The sequence below is a fragment of the Budorcas taxicolor genome, chromosome 1 (assembly GCF_023091745.1).
Source record: "Budorcas taxicolor isolate Tak-1 chromosome 1, Takin1.1, whole genome shotgun sequence".
NCBI lineage: Eukaryota > Metazoa > Chordata > Mammalia > Artiodactyla > Bovidae > Budorcas > Budorcas taxicolor.
In genome coordinates, this window is record NC_068910.1 from 29983071 (window position 1) to 30008591 (window position 25521).

The 25521-nt window shown below is 41.4% G+C and overlaps 1 protein-coding gene across 3 annotated transcripts in view; it reads right to left on the reverse strand.

Annotated features, from left to right (window-relative positions):
- FOXP1 (forkhead box P1) overlaps nt 1–25521 on the reverse strand; it is a 620529-nt gene that overhangs the window by 136100 nt on the left and 458908 nt on the right. For all 3 annotated transcript variants that reach the window (XM_052637104.1, XM_052636448.1, XM_052635792.1), the window contains exon 7: nt 13332–13433. In XM_052637104.1, the coding sequence (XP_052493064.1) occupies nt 13332–13433 (102 nt within the window). The remainder of the gene's footprint in view (nt 1–13331; nt 13434–25521) is intronic.

Below are 25521 nucleotides of genomic sequence, written 5' to 3' on the forward strand. Positions count from 1 at the left end.
AGACAACAATGCAGGAAGGTCAGCTTCATTACCTAGCCACCTTGACAGCACCTTTAAATGTCATCAATCAGTATGTGCCTTGCATGACTTGCAAGGGTTCATTATAAATTACAGTACACGAGCCCGACACGATCCAGGGACTGTAACAGAACGCTGGTGATGTAATGTGATAAAGGAGATTTCTCCGCACAACGCTGTATGGCACAGAGCTGGAGAATTTCCAAGAACTTCAATTTCCAGAATGCCACCTTTGACTATTCAAGATAATTCCACCCAAGTACCAGGCAACCTTGAAGAAAACTTTATATTTTCTAGAAATGCCTGTCATATAGGTGTCATCCCCCCAAAATATAAATTTGAAGCTATTTTTTTTCCAATGAGACAGACTAAATCCAGGATGTAGATTTTCCAATTAGACTCTTTTTAAACATCTGTTGGTAGGCTGCATTTAACATTAGTTATTTGAGCAAAGCACAATTTGATTAGACTGTCTGAAACCAAGCCAAAGTCTGCAAAATAATAGCTCAATTAAATTCTGTTTTGCTTTCATTTGTCTTAGATTTTCCTGAGTGTGATACTGTTGCAAATAATCAAGTAAACCAATTCCTTTCAAAATGAGAGATTTAGGTATATTTTCCATCATCCCTCCATGTTTATTACATAATTGATTCCATCTTCGCTATGCTTCATTGAACTTCATCTTGATACCAAATACATTTCTGTGTTTTGCCTTTAGTCTCCTTTAATTTTCTATATTTAGGAATTAAAGTTCTATGCCATTAATATTATACCTTAAACAGATTAGTAAGTGTACAGAGGTGAGCACAGAGCATTACGGGCAGTCCAACAGCACTGCAGGAGTTTTGTGATTTTCACTCCTTACTTGGCAAGATTCATTTCATCAACCCAATGGAAGATTTAGGCATAACTGACATTGGTTTCTTTTAAATGCTGTGTTTATGGTCTTGAAATGTTCCTGGAGGTTTATGAACTTGAGACCAGTCTGCAACCTGCTCAACTAAAGCAGTATCAATTTTCCTTTCTTCTTGGCTTAGATGTTTCACTCATTTATTAACTCATCACTCACCCATTCACTAACTCAGAGGGAAGAAATATCTATGAATTGCCTATTTTGTGCCAGGCAGAGTGCAGAATGCCACAGCTTCAAGATACAAGACTAGGCACTGTCTCCTTGGCTGTTAAGACAAAAGAGCATGAATTCACATACAATTCTGGGAAAACTAGGGTAAGAGAGACCAGGATAGGATTTTCAGAACAGTGTGACTCTCACTTATGCCAAAGTGGATACATTTAGAAAAACAATGCTCCTGTCAAGAAATAACGATAACAATAGTAGCAGAGGAGAATAGCTAATATTTGAGTATTTGTTGCATACTCTGTATTATTTTCCTGGAGAAGAAAATGGCAACCCACTCCAATATTTTTGCCTGGAGAATCCCATGGATGGAGGAGCGTGGTAGGCTACAGTCCACTGGGTCGCAAAGAGTCGGACACGACTTCACTTTCACTTTCTGTACTGTTAGGCCATTTATAATGTAGTAACTCAACTAATCTTCATAACTCCACAGGTCAGGCATGTGGTCATCCCCATGTTACAGATGGGAAGTCTGATGTCTTCCCGTCGTGTCTGGTTAACCACAACCGACTACCGGCCAAAGGATAGCCTCTGTTGCACTGCTAAAATGTATATCTGAAAAGGGATTATTTTAACTGAATTCAAATATAATTTGAAGTTTAACAGGTATTCACTTTCCCTTTAAAAGGAGTTTATATAATTATGAGAAGAGCTAACTTTTCTGAGAATTTACTATGTCCCAAGCACTGTGCAAGCACTTTTCATGCATTAATCATTTAATCTCCACAACTGCCTTCAGGTAGGTGAGGTAACCAGTCACATTCTCTAGATGAGAAAACGGAAATACAGAGAGGTTAAGCTACTTTTCCAAGGCCACACAGCAGTAAGGGTAGTGCTAGGGCTTCAGCCTGGGAGCCTGACACCAGAGATCATACTATTAATCATTCTGTGCCTCCTCTCACCATATTCTGAAACACAAATCTCTGTAACTCTCAACCACCCAGCTGAGCTGATATGATGGCCCAGTGTTCAAGATCCTGTGTCTTTCAAGAGAAATCACAGTTCATTTTTGACCACAAAGAAGTAGAGGTTCAGGATAAGAACACAGTTTGTGCCAACTCAGATAAGGATATGAGGAAAACACAAAGAGCATATTTAATTTTAGATAATATTTCAGTAGTTGCCCCAGCATCTATTAGATGTTGCAGAAACAAATAATCCCAGGTCTTTCTCTACTCTGCTATGTGATCAGCACAGACTATGTCGATAAGCGAGCCTTGGCAGGTAAAAGGAACACATACCACTCTTCCCAACTCCAGTGCCCATGGCAGACATGGCTAATCAATCCCAGTGATCCTACAAAGGCCAATGTGGTTTAAGAATCTTTGAAACAGCATTCTAGGCAGAGCCACTTCAGATCTACATGAAACAAAACCTCTGAGCTCTGTCTGTTCTATGTGGTTTGAACTCTTAATTTTATTTCTAGAATAAATAACAGTTCCATTACACTATCAAATAAAGAACAAACCAGATATAATTTCACCGATGTCTTATTAAAGACAGCTTCATTAGGTTTGATGGAGCAGCTCTTCGGTGTGCAGACAAGGGAGTAACTGACTGCGGATCCTTCATTGAGAGAAGATGGGAAGCAACCCACTAGGCCACAGCAACAGATATCAATGACAAAGAATCATGGGGCGACATGGAGAGAATTTAGATATGGGAAAACCTGGCATATCAAATAGCTGTTAATTTCCTTCTGAAGAAAGCAGAGAGATAATTCTCTTGGACTTAAACACAATTTAATCACTAGGGCCTTCTGCCTAAATGGCAGGGGTTGGAACAAGCCCTATTTGGAATCCTGGATTTGGAGGACTTAGAAACACTATCAGATGGACTGCGCTTATGACCATCTCCTAACAGAAGGAACCGTGGCTCTGAACTGACCCCCCACCCGCTCCAGTAAGAGGAGTCCAACCTCCTCCTCAGGTCATCTGCTTTAATCCCAGGCTAGAAAACTAAGAAACCAGAAGGTGAGGCGTGTGGACTGTCTGAAAGTTAGGAGTGGATCACTGAAAGCTCTTGAGGAGCAGAATAACACGGCACTGCGGGAAAAGCTGGAAGCAGCAGGCAGGCTAAGAGAGCCTCACCAAGACCAGAAGATGCTCTGAGGGTGTGGGGTAGGACAAATGACTGGTTTTTGCCAAGAGCTAATAAGCATATCCTTCCTGAAGGTCTGAACTCTGGAACGAAGTAGCAGCAGGGGAAACGCAGAGAAAGGAATGGACACAATATGCCAAGTGGAAGGAAAAATGGCAGCTCTGATAACGTGGTGGGGATGAGGGAAATTATTAGGTCAATGATGACGCATGAGTCTGACTAATAGGGCCTGGCAACAAAAATGATCAGTCGGATTAGAGGTGACTTAAATGGCTGTGAGGGTGAGCTGAGAGCGAGCCATGGACAGGCAACTGAGAGGGGTACAAACAGGCATGGAGCCATGTGTCCAGTGGTACAAGAATAAGCAAACAGACAGAGGCACTACTGGAGACCGTCCAAGGAACTGACCTTCGGGAAAGGAATGAACTTGGGTTCCAGAAGAGAAGCGCAGACAAAAAGAAGATGGGATGGGGACCAGGGGGCGCTGAACTAAAGAGGTTTGGAAGGCAATTTCCAGGAACAAGAGTCAGCCAGAGGACCACAGGTTACTAAGTCAGACAAGCTGAGGTAAGGATGGAAACACGGCCCCTGCGTTTGGTGACAACCACATTCAAGACAATGAGCAGAAAAGCCAGATATGGGGGAGGTTAGGAAGGAAAGTGACTGAAAGAAAAAAAAGTTGGAAACAGCAGACAGAATATTCAGGTTCTAAAAGCTTGGTAGCAAAAGAAGGCGCTAGAGGAGAACAGCTAGGAAGGTTTGAGTCATCCACAGTTCTTGAGTTACCCGTTTAAAAATCCACATTTTACCACGAACACCGATAAATGCTAGGCTCTGTCTGTTTGAATGTTTACCGAATTTCCTCAATGGGATGTAACATAAAAGGACAAGGGCTGGCAGGCCTTGCCCCATTGTGTCCTGGCAGCTTGAAGTTCTACTACTTAAGTAGTTAAAAATCTGTTCTTTTGATGAAGGGGGAAAAGTTATGAATAGAAGTCAGCAGCCCTAGACCCTTTAGAAATGACGAGTATTCAGCCTCTGTAATTTACTGGGCAATAATTTCTAACTCAAACAATTCCAATGGCAAGGCAGCTCAAGTCCACCCAAAGTTCAAAATGGGATATGTTCTCTTTAAAATTTTGAGAGCGACTAAATATGACAACCATCTGATGTATGAAAATTATTCACAACCAAAAACAGACAGTCTGGAAATAGCCAGGATGACTTCATTTAGACAGAATTACCCAAATCTGTTTCTAATATACACAGTACACATAATAAATTTTTACAATATGACAAGGAAAACAAACTTAATAAAAGTTCCCGATCTTTTGTTACACAAGCATGCTATATCCATGCTATGTTTATAATAGTTTGCTCATGATATCACAGCTCAGTAACAAAGGCCCAAGCAATACAAAAACAGTTACTAGGCATGACATCAACTCACAACTACCGTAATTACATCGGTACACAAATTTCCCAAACTGTACATTTTCCAAACTGCTTCTCAATTTCAACGGCTGCCTTTAGACAATTAGTTGCAGAGTTGTCTGCAGGCTTTGAGTAATACCCGTCTTTCTTCTCTTTCCCAAGCGTCATTTCCCTTTAGAAAGTGCATATTTCAATTACAAGCACTATTTTTCAAATACGCCCATAAACATATGTCCAAATTAGGAGACGGTGTGGTCTAGTGGTTAGTGACAAGCATCAGCAACTCTGATTTCATTCCATTCATTGTCTCTGCTTGTGAGGCCGAGGCTTTCCTCCAGGGAGAGAAGGGAGAATGACATGGATAGAAGTAGAATCTGGAGGTAGGCTGTCTGAACTAGTATCCCAGCTCTGCCACTGTCAACTGTTGGCCCCGGGCAAGTTCATTTCTCTCTGTCCTACTTTGTTCGTCTGTAAAATGGGAATAATCATAGAATCTACCCTCATCCGGTCATTGTTTAGTAGGTGACTCTTGAGAAATACAATCTAAGTTTTGTTTTTTAAAAAAATATTATTACTGCTGTATTTCTGGGACTCAGTTTCCTGTTTGAAAACCTGGCTTCAATTACTCTGAACCACGGTGAATTGCATAATTTTTCTAATGTTAGGGCAAGACTTTCCTCTAGGTCCTGTTATCTGGATAATGAGGTTTAAGAACCAAAGTTTGAATAAATGAATGAATGAATGAAACCCAAAGATTGTGTAATACCCAACAGTTAGAGAAGTACAAAATATTATCCTGTAGAAACTGGTTTTCATCCCACTTCTCTAATTGCTTGCTTTTATGTTCCTACAGCGAATGCTGATAAATACCTCCAACTCAATTGAAATAATAAGCATAGGGGAAAAAAGATATTGCCTTATGATTTCAGAAGCGTATTTCTCTAAGGACCAGACTTTTCTGGCCCATCCCTTGTGCATGACCTCTGTCTCCCTGGGTTGCATGGTCAGCTGGCTTTCCTGACTGGGCAGGGCGCCAGGGGAGCTCGACTAGCCCCATTGTCACTTCTGGTCCATGGTGCTTGCACCAAATGCTGTTATTCTAGGCTTCAGGAAATTTTCTAACCACTGGACAGGGTCCAATGCTGTGTGCTAATGAGTTTCAGATTGGAGGACTTCACTGTTCATGTGTCAGAAAAGTGTCATGGTTTCTGGTGAGGTGGGGGCAGGGAAGAAAAGACACACACAAAAAAGGAAGAAAAAACAGTAGTTAAAAAATGCTGGCTACTCAAATTGACAGGGAACGTGACCTCTGCACTTCATCAGAAATTCCTGCAGACTTACAAAATAAAGGAGTTTGCTTTTATCACACACTGTGAGGCTCATATGGAAAAATGGAAAACACTACATCACTTGACCTCAGTATGGCCCCTTTCAACCACAGACGAATATTGTGTACAAAATTTCTAAATCAACTTAAGATGTTCCAAAAAAAAAAAAAAAAGGGTTTAATTTTCTGCATTAGACTTGATGATTACTATTTTGGTTCTTGAGATTTTGCTTAGAAGGTTCACACAGGAAAAGGACTCATAATTCCAGGAAGAGAATTTTCTCACTTCGGGAATATTCATGGTCTGGCCTCTGCTGGGTGGGCACATCACGGTCTACACTTCCCTAGGCTCCTTGGAAAATAATGAGCCAGCCTCACTTACCCAGGCTTGAAAGTCACCCAAGACTGAATCATGATTATTTGCTTACATTAACAGAACATTAAAACCAATTTTAAACAACTTAAGGAAACTCGAGCCATCTTTGCTTGGTGATTCACTTCTCTGGGAAGTTTTCTTCCCCGCATCATGGCAACCATCAGGTTTGATATCAAGATTTCTCACCAGCCCATCACAGTCTACAAACGAAGATGCCCTTCTTAGGAGAGTTTACCTCACAGGCCTTTTTTTTAAAATTAAGATTATATTTCAATTTTTTTTTTTTTTTTTTTTTTGCCACGGTTAGTACCAGTGACTTTAAAAATCCGATCCTTTCACATCCTCCAACTGTCATCAACATTTTTTTCAGACGATGTCAATAAAATTGATTGCCTGCAGTTCTGAATTCTGCTCTGCACATGGAAACAATATCATTTGTTTTAAAGTATTTTCGATGGGGGCGGAAGGAGAAACAGAACGTCAGCAAGCCTATCCACAACATTGGGGTGGGGCGGGGGGCGGGGACTGGGGAACAAACAAGAAAGTTAAGTAAATGGTTGGCTGGAAACTTTGACAAAAATTCCCGATATACAAACCCTAAACCTTACTGCTTTGCTGACTGATATGTCTTCCTGTCAGATATGAATGATGCTTCTGGAACATTAATATGTTCATTAAATTCTAACTCCCTGTACTTAAAATATTCTGTATTTGGCTCAGAGGCATCTTGACAGCTTTGTTGTAATCATATATGTAAGGCCGCAGACGACACAGTTGTTGAGATGCCTCATACCTACAAGCAATCTGTTGCTTTTACAAGTTTAATCTAGGTATTAGGGAGCTGACTGTGGAACCATGTCGACTTGACATCTTCAACTCAGTTGTATATCACAGAAACCACTATGGGTGGTGACAGACTCCCATGATGCTCAGCAATCATCCATACCTCTAACTCCCTAATCTGTAATACTGCAAAACACAGCTCGGACTGGTTTTTTTTTTTTCCCCCCTCCCTCCCTTTTCCCGAAGCACAAGTGGACGACCAGCAAGGGTCCAACAGTGTTATTCCTAATTACCTTTTTTTTTTTTTTTACTCTTGATCCTGTGGCTCTCATAATTAGTTACCTGGGGCTGCAATCCAATTTGAAGTGATGACAAGAAAGTGATCCATGAAAAAGTAATAAGTTAAATCCAATTTCAGCCTTCCTCTAATTAAATGCACATGGAACTAATGACTCCAACCCTAGCATTTCAGTGATAATGGTAATTAGCGAGGTGGGAGTCGCTCTCTTTTTCAACACTAGAGGTGTAAACCACAAGGTAAAATGGTAGGAGCACTCTTAATTACATGTGTCATTTTGTCAGCAATTTACACATTTTTGACCAGTCAAGTATGTTTTTCTTCCCCTATGTTCTTTCCCACCTCCTCGCCCCAACAATGATTATAACATACCATTTCCATGTTCCAGCACATGGAAGCTCTTAGGGCACTTCAGCCTGGAGAATAAGAAAGAACTTTTTTCTCTGCTGTTGTTCACTGCTGCGATATCTACACAAGGGTGTGCGTGCATACACGTCCACAGAACGACAATTAGGATAATTATGCAAGTCTTAGTCTCTTAATTGAAATCTACATATTTACAGTGGGAATTAGTTTTTGTTGGTTCAGTTTTATTTTTGCTCACGATATGAAAAATATAATAAATTTGTTTATTGATGGAAAACAGAGCACTCAGTAGATGCTGAGTAAATATACACTGAAGGAGAAGGGATAATTAACTTCTAGGTAACATACTGGTTGCCTATAGTCTTAAGACACCTGGCTTCTTAGCCTGGCATTGTCATTGTCTGTGTGCTCTACAGCAAGTCACTTAACCTCTCTGAAGTTCCACTTTTTCTCCTCCACAGAACGGTTTCATGATACTCCCTACGCTACAGAGTAGCTGTGGAGCTAGTTCATAAACCTTAATTATCTTTTACATGGGAACATACGCATATGTTGACCCAGACACACTTACACTTCAGATATTAGCATGACACTTGCATCTTAACATTCAGATACATGTAAGCAAGTACCATATAATCCAGTGTACCAACTGGGATACTTTTAAGAGTCAGAGTTATTAACAAATCCACTCAGTCAACAGGCACAGACTAGGGCAGTTCTGGACAGACAGAGGGTCACCTTACATACAGCTGAAGTTGAAACAGCAAAAATGAGGGAACTCATTATAACACAACTCACACGAGGTTTGGTGCCAAGGACAAAACACTATTTTGGAAAAAAAATAATAATTTTTTTTTCCAGCAAGATAACTGAACCTTGGCAAACAGATGGACTTTGTGAACTTTATGAAACCTTTGGAATGATGCAAAATTCCGTGTGCATGTGCATTTTTCTAGAAAAGGGCCCTGTTTCTATCATATTTTCATAGGTGTACAAAATATGAAAGAATCAATAACTTTTTAAAAACATCTTTTCTATTTTATTGTTTCTTATCACAACATATTTTTGGGTGTTTGAGGATTCTTCAAAGTCATGTGGTAACAACAAAATCTTAAAAGGTACCAAAATTTCAACACTTCCTGTCAATCTCCTGCCAGGGATACCAATTCTAGACAGTAAAAACTCCAGACATTTAAAAAAAAATCTGCCTCCCTCTCCTGAATTACATGCTTTACTAATTCACTGCATAGGGATACTTTTTAAGGGTCAGTATTTTAAAACCACTCCATTTCACTATCTACCACATAAAATCATAGTTTCCTTTAAGGGTTTCCTCTTACCAATTTATTCCTCAGTGAATAACGTGGAAATGATGCGAGGTACTAAGATTATATGTGACATTAATGCCAAGCAAAATGCTGCCTAAAGCACGTTTTATATAACTGCAAATAAAAATGCTACAAAAACACCTGCTGAATCTTGCATTTTAACCTCCTCCACTTAAAAGCCAGAGTCCTCATTATAACCCTGAGCTTCCAAAGGGATGAAAAGGCTGACCTTCCAGTTGATTCCACCAACTCTCCTTCCAGTGAAATAGCCCCCTGCATGAAGGGCCTGCATATGAGATAAACTTGGAAGGAGGGGATGGGCAAGAGAGAAGTATCGGACGACCAGTTTCAAGTTCAAGTTCTTCATACATGGCCTGAAACTGTGGTCAGCTCTCCACGGGAAGCAACACACAAGGTTTACTTTCTTTCTCAATGTGAATGCTGCCAGAATGCACATGTACTTTTCCTTTCTTAGGAGAAAATGTGTCATTTGATTTCTGTCCAGTTTATGTCCTCGTGCCAACAATTAAAATGCTTAAAGAGCCCAAATGAATTACTACCCAGAAACGGTGGTCAAAGTTCCAAAATGTGATCAATGAAATTGCTCATCTACTCACAAATTAATCTTCAGCCAGTAAAATTAAACATTTTCGAGGTTATGAGCACACCTGCACTGTTAAGCATTTATTGCACTTGTTTTAGCAATCTTCAGAAGTAGATAAATATTTATAAAAGCAAGCCTTCTATTTTTACTCACACACAATTTTCTTCTTGCGGCAAAACCTGGTTAATTCTTTCACAGCTCAAAAGCATCCTGCAGGCAGGGTCTGTCTCCTAGATGGGTCTGCATCTCTGATCACGAGCCTGATGTCCCACAAGTTGTAGCTGTTTCACTAACATTCGCTGAGTTGCATTTAATTAATTCAAATCCTTCTGAGGCTGAATTTATGATAGGGACAATTTCCAATTCTCACTCATACCATTCATAAAAAAATTTGCAAAGCAAATTAATAGACCAAATAAGGAGCTATTTAGGTTCCTAAGTAGAATATTCTTCCAGAACTTCAGAAGCAGTATCTGTACCCGATTCATGCCTTCATGATAAACTACAATGTCACCCAAGAACACGACCAGCTCAGATTTAGCTCAGGACGTGTATCTGCAAAGAGTGTCATGTCTCGCTTATTTACTCTCATTTTGCTGAAATTAGTCCAAATCAATGATGTTTGACTACATTTTGTGATCTCTGTCGAGTAACCACTTATAACCTCCTCTTAACTTTCCATTTTCTTTTGTTTGTATCATCAGCCTGTGAAGCTGGAGAGCGCTGCCAAACCTAAAGCAGGAAAGTGTGAGATTTGCTTAAAATATGAGTCACAGTATATTTGGGGATTTGGGTTTCTCTCTTTTTTTTCCTCAAGCTATCAGCAGATCAAATCCTTCTTCCCTGTCAAGCTTTCCTCTGTGCGGAAGATGTGAAATTCACTAAAATAGGTCTAGGTAGGAAGGGTGACGAGATCAGAGAGGGGCACCGTTAGGGTCTGCTGCAGGACTCCCCTTTCATGTCAGAGCCACTCCGGCTGAGACGCCCCAGCAAGGACATGGCTCGGCAAGACATATTTAAATGTGAAGGTTATTCCTTCCATGAATCACCAAGTCTACATACGTATTTTTACAGCAAGGTAACATGCCACGTGGCCTTGGTTAGTAAAAATGTTTCCTGTTTGTGGAAGGCCAGGCAATCGAATAAAACTACGTGAATCTGCATGACCCTCCAGGCAGCTGAGGAGACACATACTATTGTGCACAGGTGTGTACACACACACACAGGCCAACCGCTCCCCCGTGAATCAACTCTTTAAATTGGTCTAAATTCTTTGCTTGTCAATTCTTCCACTGAAGGGGCAGGAAAGGACTCAAAACATCGTCTTTAGCTAATTCAGCATCCAACATGGCCCCCTTGCCCCGTGCTTTTCCTACAGACTGAAGTGCTCAGCAGAATGTGTTAGGCTGGTTTTGATACTGTCGTTCGCCAAGAAAAACAAAGCTCCCTGTGTCATACTCTTCTGGTGGCTAAAAACCTTGTAACAGACAAGAAGGGGAAAACGCCCTCCAAAGGAAATCCCCTGAAACTTGACTTCATATACTTAGCCCTAAAGGAACTTCATTCACCTTGCCCTTTGCTTATCTAAACAGGCCTTATATAATTAAAAAAGTAAATAGAAAATAAGCCTGGTCTAAAAAAATACAACTCAACACTGAAGAGCAGTTCATTAGACCATTCTGTGTGTCCTTTTTAAAATGATCCCCAACCAAAACACTACTACATGTAAAATTTTGTGGCCACCCCCCAACAATAATATATTGTTATTTTCCCAATGCATCCGAGGTCTGATAAATTCCAGAGGAGTCACAGTATTTTTAAGGCTGTGAGAGCTCTGAGGGGGAGGCAGAAAGAATGGACAGTCATTTGAATCACTGAGTGACAGGCTGGGCTAGCTCCCTGTATACATTAATAAATTAGAATTTTAATTGTGTCTCTGTCTGCAGGAGATGCCCCAGTACTTTAATATGTACCAACAATTGGCTATGTTCTGGAATCTGCAATGTGGCCTCCACTGCTGACCTCTGAAACACAATTCCCAGTCTGACTACGGAAACTGTTCAGTTTGATCCTTTCAACTTATTTGAATCCTGACAAATAAGCTCACAGCTGAAAGGTCAACACAGTCATATTTCATCCTCCAGAGCTGTTCTTAAGACATCGGCACAACAAAGCACTGCTTATAGCACCTGACATGGGACCTCAGTGGCACTGGACCTCATTAAAAATGTCCCCGGCATTCATACTCATGAAAAGGCATATGGGTTGGCGGTGGTTCTCCAAACCACTGCTTTTAGAAGTGTTAGGAATCAATGCACACTGTGATTCAACTGTGCCAAGAAAGTGCCTCTACACCATGCTGAATGTGCCCTAGACAGTGACAATTTACAGGCAGATGTACAAGAACTAGAACGTGTGGTCCAAGGTCAGTTTGATCTTTGTAGGATAATTTAGGGACTGGTACACTGGTTCTCCCTGATCTGAAAAAAGTCAACCCAAGCTAGATTCTGGGTTGACCTTGTGGTCATCTTAATCAGCATCAAGTTATACCCACCAGCTCCCACTTATAAATTCTTTTCTAGAATGTTCAGTGTGGGAAACTCAATATTGCTTTCCAGTTAGGGGGCTGCCCACTCTTAGCTCTGAGTAAAAGTGCCTTCCCTGTCCTGCATGTGAGCACAGATACTCCGAGTTTAGTTTCTCTGAAATGTCTATGACCATTTTCTGCTTCAAGTCAAAGATTGAAAGTAGATTATTTGTGAACTCACTCCTTCCACTCTGCTAACTCCTGACCTTAAAGCTTCTGAAATGAGAAGCTGCTAGTCTTTACATACAGACTGCTTGCTGATTTTTATTAATAATTTAGAAATATCTGAGAAACATCCACTGAAGAATAGAGGATGTATTACACTCATTATTAGGTGTATTGAAAATACTCTATCTTCCTCAAGCCAAATAAGTTCTTGACAATATTAACATTTTAGACTGACTAGTTTTCTCTTGTGGGAGGCTGTCCTGTACATTGCAGGAGGTTTAGCAGTATTCTCAGCCTCTCCCTACTAGATGCCAGCAGCACCCATTCCCCCCCAAGATGTGATAGCCGAAAATGTCTCTAGACACTGCCCACTGTCCTTTGAGGGGTAAAACCACTCCGGTTGAAAACCACTGCACTGAAATAACGTGCGTGTGTGTCCCAATTCTAGACAGATCACGAGACAATGAGTGACATATGTGAGTACTAGGAACTTTTCCCCATTGGTAAGCCACACAGCCTAACAAGCCACCCATGCCAACAACTCCTCAGCCATCGATTAAATTGTCTCATTAGATTTTCTTACTCCCAACAACAGAACTGTTGGTTGAACAGACATTTTTCTTCCCAAAGTGTCATGTACTACTGTTAAACAAACAAAAAGAAAATGCACTTTTCCTTTGCAGAAGATTTCCTTACATGATTTGTAATTCTCAACACAATCCACTTCTGAATGGTTTACCAGCTATCCCAAAGTGTATAACATCAACTTAAAAAAAAAAAAAAAAAAAAAGACTTGGTACTTACCTGAAGGGCTGGCTGTTTGTCATTCCTCTTGGGAGACTTTAACCCACTAACTTGCTGCTGCTGTTGCTGCTGGAGAAGAAGCTGTCTTGCCACTTGAAGCGCCTGGAAGGAAAAATAAAAGGAAAACATTCATGTTATTACACAGGTTCAGGGTCTCCTTCACAAAAAAAGGATTCCAGGAAGGACACATGAGGATGAGATCTTGACTTTTCCGTTTCCGGGCAAATAAAACAGCAAATCAAACTTCCCATCAGTCTAAGTTGGAAAACTTTCCAGAATTTGGATACATTCTCTTGGAGGTTGCCAATTTCATCCGCAATTCCTCGGGCATAGCAATCCATCTGTGCAGACATTGGATGAATATCATAAATCTGACATGCAATGTAGAGTATTAATGCTTAGGACATGGAGGAAAGAGGGCAGAGAGAGGCCACAAAGGAGCAGGGCAAAGTCAGGAATTTCAGATACTAATGGGCTCTTTTCAAAGGTACCTTCATCCTTCTCCAATTCTTCTTGAGGGAGCTTGGGAACTCGAGTTGAAAGTAACACTTTCACCTCATCTGAGCCCAAATAAAAAGGAGAAGCTAAGTAAGTGGTGGACCACCCTGCAGATAAAGATATTTGTGAAGGAATATCAAAATGAAGTGATCTTGATGGACTATGTAAGAAACAAACTTAGTCAGTCTGACCTCTCAGTCAGCTCAAAAGGTACCTTATACACCTGTGAGCACAAACTGTGCTGAAAACAAATGGGTCTTTTGAGTGTATACCATGGGCTAGTTTTTACTTAGAGGTAGAAACTGGGGAGGTGCTAGCAATTGGAGTTAATGCCAGGGGGAGAAAAGGAGATTCCTCCAAAGGGCAGAATACATGACTGAGCAATCTTTCCTCAAGTTCAAATAAAGGGACTTCTCTGGTGATCCAGTGATTAAGACTCCATGCTTCCACTGTAAGGGGCGTGGGCTGGATCCCTGCACAAGAAACTAAGATCCCATATGCTGTGTAGCCAAAAACTAAAAAAAAAAAAGATACTATTAAAAAAAAAGCTCAAATAAAAAAATAAAAATACATCACCAATAAACCTTTGTGAGGTCATTCACTGACAAAGGATTTATTAGGAATAACATCTAGCTCCACCTTTCCAAAGAGGACATTAGGGCTGGCAACAGAAACCAGAAGTTTGCAGACCTTTCGCTAGAAAATCACATGGCAAGTTAGGCTATCCGAATCAATTCAGCTGAGAACCAAGAAGGCGCACTCGGACAAGATGTCGAGAAGGTCCGTTAAATGATGCGCTTGGAGTTTAGAGACAGGACAAGATTCACTGGGGATCACATCAATAATCGTTTCTACACGACAATTATTTGTGCCTGGAAGATTCAAACAAAGATGTGGTCCACGTATCAAAAAGATCGGACACTATAATCTTAGAAAGTGTGAGAAATGGGCTTATGATGGCAGTATATTTTTCAAAGAGGAACAGATGTCATTTACATAAGAAAACAGTGTTTACAGTCCCAAGAAAAGTTAGAGACACGAGGTGCAGTGGGGGAAGGCAAGATGGCATGGGAGTTCCCATGCAGTCAACTCAGGGGAAGGGCAATGCAAGTGGTCAGGGGTATATGCTCACGAAAAGATTACTAAAAATGTTTAATCAGCAAGAGGACTACTTCTCTTCAAAGAACAATCTCACTACACTGAGCTTATGACTGTAGTGTGGTCACAAAAAATATTTTTGAGATGCTATGGAAGGTTGTACAGTGCCTTTGTGTCTAAGAGGTGCAAAGGGAGGCAATGAAATGGAAGCACAGATAAATCAGCGGGTGACAAAGAAAAGATCCTGGGAAAGATGGACCCCTCCTGTCAGCTCCCTACTGCACCCACCCTTACTGTCCCTTCAGCAGCCTTCCGTCTAGTGAACTCACCACGACCAGCCCTTCGGATGGAGTGGACGTGCTACGGCGTCTGGGAAGGGAGAGACATGTTCGAGAAAGACTGCCTGCAAGAGCCTCGGGAAGAGAGGCTGTCTGAGAGGGGCATCTGGAAGCCAAGACGCCTGGGAGAGTTGCCTGAGACTCCAGCCTGCTGTCTCTGAGGAGGATTCACCATCACTGGACTCCGGGTTTCCTTGTCTCCTTGGAGACGCTCAGTACATGCGTAGGTGTACAAGTGGGCAGAGTGAAGATTTCATTTATATCATATAAGAAAAACAGTCCCCACTGCAAGGTGCCTGCAGGAGCAAGAACCCCTCCTCCTACTATATATGTCCCCTTAGTTATTTCACATGAAGGTTTTACTGCTTTTTAATGTATGAAAGGGAAGTGTTATATATTTTAATTGCTACCGTCAGAGTTCCCAGGGTAGTAGACTGATAAGCAAAGAAGGGTCTGGCTACTAGTTGGAAAGGCAGACAGAAGGTGTGGAGATGAATGTGAAAAGAATGTGCGGAGAAAGATATGGTGGGGAAGAGGAGAAAGGTAAGGTCCATCTAAGACCAAAAGGGATCAAGCCAAGAAAATCAGAGTAATGGCAACTCCAGAGCCACAAATAATTGTTAAAATAATTTTCCATGTTTCATCAAATACTTGGACAGCAGGAATTTGATTTTCAAATACTCAATTCTCAGGGAATCTATACAATAAGCTTCTCATTTAAGCAAAAGGCATACTATTAAGTGTCCTTAAAAAAAGTTCATACACACAAAGAAACTATTCTGATATGAGCATGTTCTCATAAATGCACTTCAACAAGAGAAAGCATAGGACTCAAAGTTAGATTTTCAACAAATGTTTACCGAGCTGGCTCTATACATCTCAAAATTAGCTACTGGAATCCTTGCAATTTTCCTGCTGGGAAGAAGGGAAAAGTCATTTATGTGTAGAACATAGTTTTCAGACCCAACATGGGATATATCGAATTACATAGTCACGTAAAGAGCGCCAGCCTTTTCACAGCATTTCAGACAAAAGCCCCAGCAAAGAAGAGAATTAAAGATAGAAGCGCAGGAACAGAAAAGACTGAGGATCTTGTATGAACATGAAAGAAATTTTAGTCAAACTACTGAAGAGAGAACAAATGATGAAAAAGTATAATGCATGCATTCATGCTAAGTCACTGCAGTCGTGTCTGACTTTGTGACCCTACGGGCTTCAGCCCACCAGACTCCTCTGTCCATGGGATTCTCCTGGCAACAATACTGGAGTGGGTTGCTGTGCCCTCCTCCAGGGGATCTTCCCAACCCAGAACGAACTGGCGTTTCTTATGTCTCCTGTACTGGCAGGTGGGTTCCTTACCGCTGGCACCATTGGGAAGATCCCCTGGAGAAGGAAATGGCAATCCACTGCAGTATTCTTGCCTGTAAGGTCCCATGGAGACTGAAGGGCCACAGTCCATGGGGGTCCCAAAAGACTCAGACATGACTCTGCAACTAAACAGCCGTTTTCATCCTCAAAATGAACACAAACAGGTAAAACAACTTCAAGTACTGGGATGGAGAGACAACGCTACTGCAAGGAATTATTTATCTTGATATGAACTGTTATGAATTATCTCATAATAATTCCCTGGCCTCCTCATCAGTATGAGAACAAAGGTGGGGCAAAGCACTAATACTCCACACCCTTCAAAAAAGTCAACTGAGGTCTCAGCCGGAATGTGAAAGCCTAATTTATTAGAATTTATAAAGTGCAATGAAATCAATCATTAAAGGGCATTTGCTTTTCAGATTGCCATGATATTTAAATCACTGTAATCTGGATTTTAAATCGCCAAAAAGAAGAAAAATAAATCCTTTGTGTATGAGACTATGTATTTGACATTATCATCATTATCACACAGATCCCCAGTATCTACCGTGTGTAGAGAGTCTAAGATGCTTATGTCATAGCCACTGTCAGAAAAAAATGGGAACGACAGGTCGAATCCCATTTGGGAACTGCATCGGAGACCTGGATGGAATCTGTTCCCCACACATGCTGATGTGATAGTGAATTTTACCCGTTCCATGCACCAAAATCATGAAAAGGAGATTCATGTCTTTCATCTCAGATTCTACTGCCTGAACCTCAGAGATGTGTCCCAACACAGCTAAGAAATGAGCATGGATTTTTTTACATTTTTATAATAGCATCTCAATCGTGACTGAAGGAAGGTCTCTTAAGACATATTGTTTCAAGATACAAGTAGATTCTTTGGCTTCCAAATAAAGATACACACAGCGACTGTGTGTGTGAGAGAGAGAGAATATGAATAAATAAGAACTTGTAAAACACTGGGATCAACTGTGACTCAAGTTGCAGACCAACTGTTAGTGTAAGTAACTTAAAAGGTCCCATACAATCTCTGCTGCTGCTGCTGCTAAGTCGCTTCAGTCGTGTCCGACTCTGTGCGACCCCAGAGACGGCAGCCCACCAGGCTGCCCCGTCCCTGGGATTCTCCAGGCAAGAATACTGGAGTGGGTTGCCATTTCCTTCTCCAATCATACAATCTCTGGAGACCTTTTTCTCTTGGTGGCAGTTTCCTGGGCTGGGTTAAGTCAACACTTCCTTTAGAACAGATGTGACAATTGCCTGGCCTTGGATAACGTGGTGCTGTACTTGATGGCCAGGCTTGTGGGTTACAGTAAAGATACAGGTTGAAGATGTCAGCATGGAGGCAACTGATAAAGCCAGCCACTTACAGCCCAGCTGCACACAATTCTATTTATCGCTCTTCAAAAGCTAAAATCAATCCCCCTGAGAGCTAACAGGAGCAGAAGACATACCCTGCCTCCCTCTCTTCCTTGGCAGCCATCGAGGCCTCAGTCTGTTGGAATCACCTTGTGGTAAGCACGCCAGGGACCACAGCCTACGCTGGGCACAGAGTCAGGCAGACTGGTGCCGGGTTGGGAGTTTGGTAGCATGCTAGTTAGTTTCATCCTAACTGGGGACCTGGACAGGTTTGATACATTTTTCATTCTTTTGGTTCCAGATGACTTCATTCTCATCACTGCCTCCCATTCCTAGTAAATAAGTGCCATCTGTTATTTACAAATTACATTTTACATAAGCATGTTTGCCACTTTTGAGCTATTTACATCTCAAGTTCATAGCAGGTGCTTATATTTGGGGGTGAGGCATCCTATGCGGTACACTATGTTTGGGATGTTGATCAAGGTAGCCAACATTCAAAAAACATGTTTACCATATTTTAAGAAACACCAATATGTTTACCTAAAATATGGTTTGAGTAAAGATGCGCCTATACATAAAAGCAAGCCAGTAGAAGAAAATTATTTTTTTTTTTAACATAACACACTTGATCATGAGGCTTGAGATAAGTACTGACACATGGAAGTCTTAAAAAAATACGAAGCACTGTGGCATTTTAGGTCAGTTCAGTTCAGTCGCTCAGTTGTGTCCGACTGTTTGTGACCCCATGAATCGCAGCACAGCAATCATCCCTGTCCATTACCAACTCCTGGAGTTCACTCAGACTCATGTCCATCGAGTCAGTGATGCCATCCAGCCATCTCATCCTCGGTCGTCCCCTTCTCCTCCTGCCCCAAATCCCTCCCAGCATCAGAGTCTTTTCCAATGAGTCAACTCTTTGCATGAGGTGGCCAAAGTACTGGATTTTCAGCTTTAGCATCATTCCTTCCAAAGAAATCCCAGGGCTGATCTCCTCCAGAATGGACTGGTTGGACCTCCTTGCAGTCCAAGGGACTCTCAAGAGTCTTCTCCAACACCACAGTTCAAACGCATCAATTCTTTGGCACTCAGCCTTCTTCACAGTCCAACTCTCACATCCATACATGACCACAGGAAAAACCACAGCCTTGACTAGACGGACCGTTGTTGGCAAAGTAATGTCTCTGCTTTTGAATATGCTATCTAGGTTGGTCATAACTTTCCTTCCAAGGAGTAAGTGTCTTTTAATTTCATGGCTGCATTTTAGGTCATGGGTCAGCAAATTTTAGTCCGGGGACCAAATCCAATCCATTACCTGTTTTTGTTCAGTCCATGAGATAAAAATGGTTTTTACTTATTTAAACAGTTGAGAGAATAACAACAAAAAAATTTTTTTGACATGAAAATAACATGGAATGTAAGTTTCAGTGTCCATAAATAAAGTTTTATTGGAACACAGTCACATTCATCAGCTTCTGTATTACCTATGGCTGCTTTTAGGCCACAAAAGAGAGTTACATACTTGTGACAGAGACTATTAATGCCTACAGTATTTCCTGCCTGGCCCTTTACAGGATAAGTTTGCCAACTTGTCATTGGCTGCTATCTGTAATCTGAGATTCTCAGAAGATTCTATGGGACACACTTTTATATAAACAGAGCTTTCAATCAGTTGGCCAGAATAATTTTAGAATTGAGCTAAGATGCAAGGATGTTACTAATTAGCTATTCTTAAAAGCTCAAACACATTTTTTTTAATTTTCTGAGGAAGAACTGGGACAGGAAAACAGAATATATCCACGTGCTCCTCTATCTGAAATCGTTTCAAACTACTTGCAAATGCTGAACACGTGTTTCTTCTTCCCACAGGTCATTTGTAGCTGTTCAGAGTGGATCTCATTCTAGTACGAGGCTCTCGGCACTCAGCACTCAGCATAAAGACAGCACATGCCCTATTGGCCAGTGGAGGGCTGGTGACTTCCTGTATGCCTGAGAAGCTGTCCCATTTCCAGCTTCAAAGGCTGCTCTGAGTCAGCCACCCTTCCTCTAGTTTCTTTTCCTAGATTCTCCCCACCCCTCAAGATCAAACTTGTTTCTCAGACAATTCCACAGGCTAATCAACAGGTATTGCGCAGACTGGGTAGGAAGAAAATCCAGCAATAAAAAGTCGTATGGGAAGTTTAGTAGGAAAGAAGTCATGTTCTCTCCTCTATTTTTCAACTTCAATAGACAACTCAAGACCTCTAGAGATGTTTTTCACCTAATCTGCTATCTTGGTTCAACTCCAGCAACTAATGACCATATTAACAGGAATACTCATCATGGAACCCAGTTTGAAGATCGCTTTGTAGTATTACCCAGAAATGAGTGTGCAGGGAAACTCCATCACCCCCTTGCTCTGGACATGGTAAGCATCCAGTGCATGATGAAAAGCAGGTCTGTGGGTTACTTTAAGAAAAGAAATGACAGTGGCGGACAGAACTAGAAGCATTTGCAGAGAGCCAACAACATTCCAAGGCAGTGAGTTCTCCAACAAAAATGCAAATATATATATATATATATATATATATATATTTATAGTCAAGAAACAATAGTTAGAACCTTACATGGAACAACTGACTGGTTCAAAATTGGGAAAGGAGTATGACAAGGCTGTATATATGTATTTGACTTATATGAAGAATACATTATGTGAAATGCCAGGCTGGATCAATCACAAGTTGCAATCCAGACTGCCAGGAGAAATAGCAACAACCTCACACATGAAGATGAGACCACTATAATGGCAGAAAGTGAAGAAGAACTAAAGAGCCTCTTGATGAAGGTGAAATGGGAGAGTGAAAATGCTGGCTTAAAACTCACCATTCAGAAAACTAAGATCATGGCCTCCAGTCCCATCACTTCATGGCTATTAGAAGGGGAGAAAGTGAAAGCTGTGACAGATTTTATTTTCTTGGATTCCAGTCACTGTGAATGGTGACTGTAGCCATGAAATTAAAAGACGCTTGCTCCTTGGAAGGAAAGTTTTGACAAACCTAGACAGCATATTAAAAAGCAAAGACATCACTTTGCCAACAAAGGTCCAAACAGTCACAGATATAGTTTTTCCAATAATCATGTATAGATGTGAGAGTTGGACCATAAAGAAGGCTGAACGGCAAAGAATTGATGCTTTCAAACTGGTGCTGAAGAACACCCTTGAGAATCCCTTGAACTTCACGGAAATTAAACGAGTCAATCCTAAAGGAAACCAACCCTGAATATTCATTGGAAGGACTGATGCTGAAGTTAAAGCTCCAATACTTTGGCTGTCTGATGCAGAGTCCTCACATTGGAAAAGATCCTGATGATGAAGGCAGAGGAGAAAAGGATGGCAGAAGACGAGATGGTTAGATAGCATCACTGACTCAATGGACATGAATTTGAGCAAACTACCGGAGATAGTGAAGAACAGGGAAGCCTGGCATGTTGCAGTCCATGGGGTCACAAAAGTCGAGAAAACAATATGTACAGAATTTACAAATGGAGCAACTTGGTTATCACAAGAAAATGGACAAGTGAGCTAATCTCACAGAGGGAATCCAGCCATTAAGAATATGAAAATATGAGGTGTCCAAGGAAAATTTCGATTCTAATGACTGTATAAATACTAGATACACAAAGAAAGATAGCTCCACAGCAGACTCTCAAGTCACATTACTGGTGACATGGGGGCTTCCCTTGTAGCTCAGTTGGTAAAGAATCTGCCTGCAATGCAGGGGACCCGGGTTCAATGCCTGGGTTGGGAAGATCCCCTGGAGAAGGAAATGGCAATCCACTCCAGTATCCTTGCTTGGAAAATCTCCTGGACAGAGAAGCCTGTGGGCTGCAGTCCATGGGGTCGCCAAGAGTCAGGCACGACTGAGCGACCAACACTTAAGTAAATAACAATCAAAAACACACTCTATTAGAACTTTAATACACAGAAAGTCACAACAACCAGTGAAAAATCATCCAAGAACCTTTTCACCAGTCACTATTTGGTCTAATCTGTGATGGACAAATAAAGACGTAGACTCTGTGCATTAGTTCCTGGTAGTTGATTCACTTGACTCCACCCCACTAAAAGCAGGTGGGGCCGACAAGCAATGCCTTACACTATCTGGGGTACTGGATTTGGATCAATGACCTAGGAGAGAAAAGTTCTATGTAGCATCATCCACTCTCAGAGCTCCGACAGCTCCATAAAGCATCCTATACGATGAAGGTGTTCTAGAACAGCGAATATTTAGAGAGGGCATGGCTTTTTCTCCAAACGCGCCACCGCCTCTGCAAGTGAGTTTATGAGACAATAGCTGGACAGACATGGTAAAAAACTGGAGCAGAGACCATCCCACTCCTACAACTCTCCAAAACTACATGTTCAAGTTAAGACCAAAAGGGACAGGAAACGGAAAAGTCAAAGTTCCCTATCGTCATCACTGTCCTAATTGCAAAGACAGAGCCATGAGCAGTGTCGCCCCACCTGTGGGCGTGGGGAAAGATGAAGCCACCATGCAGCGTCCCCTCCACCACTGGGGCCACTGCAATTTCTTTACTGTCTTACACCAGCTCAAACCTCTAGATCTACTTCCAAGGCCAGTTTCCCCAAATCCTTACTGATAAGATTTTATATCCTTTTTAAAAAAATATTTATTTTTACTTATTTGGCTGCATAGAGTCTTAGTTGTGGCACCTGGGATCTAGTTCCCTGACCAGGGATCAAACCCAGCTCCCCTATATCGGGAGTGCAGAGTCTTAGCCACTGGACCACCAGGGAATTCCCTGATTTTATATTCTTTAAGTGATACATAAGATGGTGATCACTGTTATGACATTTAATAGTCATATATCCTTTGCTTTACTTTAAAATCTAACAAATAATGCAAAGACATGAGTACAGGTAGGTTGGGAGTGTGTCTGTGTTTGTATGGAAATGCAGGCAATCTATTAGAGTGTACTTTCTGAGGAGAAAAGATGACAAATGTCTTTTCCTTTTCCTTTTTTAAAAACTCAGAAAAGCTGGGAAAGAGAACAGAGTTCTGCAGCTGTGCTTTTGTACCATGCCATGACTCACCAGCATTCATGCTATAGGGTTCAAACACCATCTCATGCAGCCACTACAAGAGACACAGACACAGAAATACCACAAGGCTGCAGACAGAAGGAGGCATTCTGCTATAAGCCCCACCCCCAAAGGCAACTTAGGAAGCAGGAAAAGGGTCAGCAAACGCTATATTCACTTGCGGTTATGAATAACCTTTTTTATTTTAAGGTGTGTATAAGATGTTTCCTGCCAAAGAAGGCCAAAGTTAGGAATTTTCATAGGACAAAAAGAAAAAGGACATCTATGATCCTCTTGCAAAAGCAGCTGAAATAAGTTTAATGACCACAAATAGTCAGAAAGTCTGTTTGAAGTCTTATATAAGAGGGGAGAAAAAGCCCCACCATCATACTCTTACTCCATATACCTATTAACACAGGGCCCTATAACCACCTTGCTGAGGCCCCGGTTGGCTGCTCCTGGCTGGAGTCAGTGCCAGACGCTGAATCACCACCACCGAGTCTCCGGCACCTGAGTTGTGTTTGGAAGGATTCCATTCAAGCACTGCCCAAGCCTGAGCCTGTCTAGCTTATGAGAGTTGACAAGACCACAGCCTGGGGTGCTGTGACTGGAGGCAGCATGAGCATTGCAATGAAGTCCAACAGAAGTCAAGTTTATTAGAGAATGTCTAAAATGTTAGGCTGGATGCTGCAGCAAATCCATTTCCCCTTGTTAAGGAAGGACCAGACTGTATCCGAAAATGAGTATATACACTGGCCTGGTCCTTTTCCATGGTTCCAAAGTAGAAATGGGGTGTGTGTGTGGGGGGGGGGGGGGCGTCAAATGCAAGAATAAATGAATCAAAGGGATCTATGAACTCACTGTAATAACCTGCTGTTTTCTGCAATTGCTTTTTATGAGGGTGCAGCCCGGTGACTCTTATTATGAATAATCCAGATTCTTATCTTTTCATACCTTGGAGTGAGACTTGCTAACTGTAAAAGCTGCAGAAAAACCAGGCTGGAATCATGCTCAAATAAAGGAGAATTTCCTATGATTTTACTAGTAACACTGGACTTATTTTCGGCCCAAGCAAATGATGCTATATCCCCTTTTCTTCTTGTGACGTAAACCACACGTACTTCTGATGCCCTAAAAGGAAATTAAACCCTTAGAATGATTCACCTTCGCTAATTACCTTTCTTTCCTTAATTGAATTTTGGTCAAAGAAACAAGAGGGAGAACCAAGTTCAGTCAAGATAAAAGACAAAAGAATAAAACAGAAATGGGAAGAAGGGAAAGACCAAAATAGGACTAATAATCTAAAATTTGGAACTAATTGGGATTTGCCTGGTGGTCCAGTGGCTAAGATGCCGTGCTGCAAGTGCAAGGGCCTAAGTGTGATCCCTGGTTGAAGAACTAGATCCCACACGCTGCAACTAAAGACCCCATGTGTCACAACTAAGACCTGGTACAGCCAGAAGAATACTTAGGAAAAAAAAAGTTTGGAACTACTCACTCTTGGCCAAAGTTAGCCTAGATAGAAAAATCCAAGCATTTTCTAATAATTTATACTTTCAAAGCAGTAATCTCAAACAGCAAAGATCACACCTGCATAAGAACTTAAAGAAATGAGGAATATCTAGAAACAGGGGGGCAAGGGGAGACTAATAACTCCCCATGTTTAAAATTACTAAAATAAAAATGATGTACTGAACTGCTTACTATGTGCCAGGCACTATGCCAGTTAGTTGCTTTACACTTAAAAAAAAATTTTTTTTTTTCTTCCCAAGCATTTTGAAGGTAAGCAAAGGAAATGTTCATAATTATCGATGTAAAATGGAAAAGCTAAGATGATGAGGTTTGGTGACTTGCCCAAGATCACGAGTCTAGTGAGTGGTTAGGAGAGAAATACAAAAACAAACAAACATTGTCTTCTGAGAACTTGATACTCACATTCTACCAAGGTCAATGATTAGACCAAATATGGCCAAGGGTAATCCTGGCATATGGACACGCTGTCCTCTGGAGCCAAAAAGGCATGGATGAATGTGCACCCCACTGCCTTGGGATGAAAGAAAAAGCCTTCCACAGTATCGCACGTCCTGACGTATCTGCCTGTTTTCCCCACACTGAAGACTTGTTTTTTTTTTTTTTTCCCAACCAGATCCTCCTGTTCCTAGGACTCTCGGAGTCACAGTCACTTCTGTAATTCTCTTGTGTTCTCTGCCCACATTTACCTGGCATCCAAGTATCTTCTCCATTTAAACTCTACCCTTCCCAGACAAATACTCCAAGATCTGATCTATAAATAGAACTGTAAAAGGTTGAATTCAAAGAAGCAGAGTAGGACGGTGGTTGCCAGGGGCTGGAAGGAGGGAAGACGGCAAGGTACTCGTCAAAGGCCAAGAAGGTTCAGCTGTGTGAGATGAATAAGCTCCGCGAATGTAACCTACGGCAC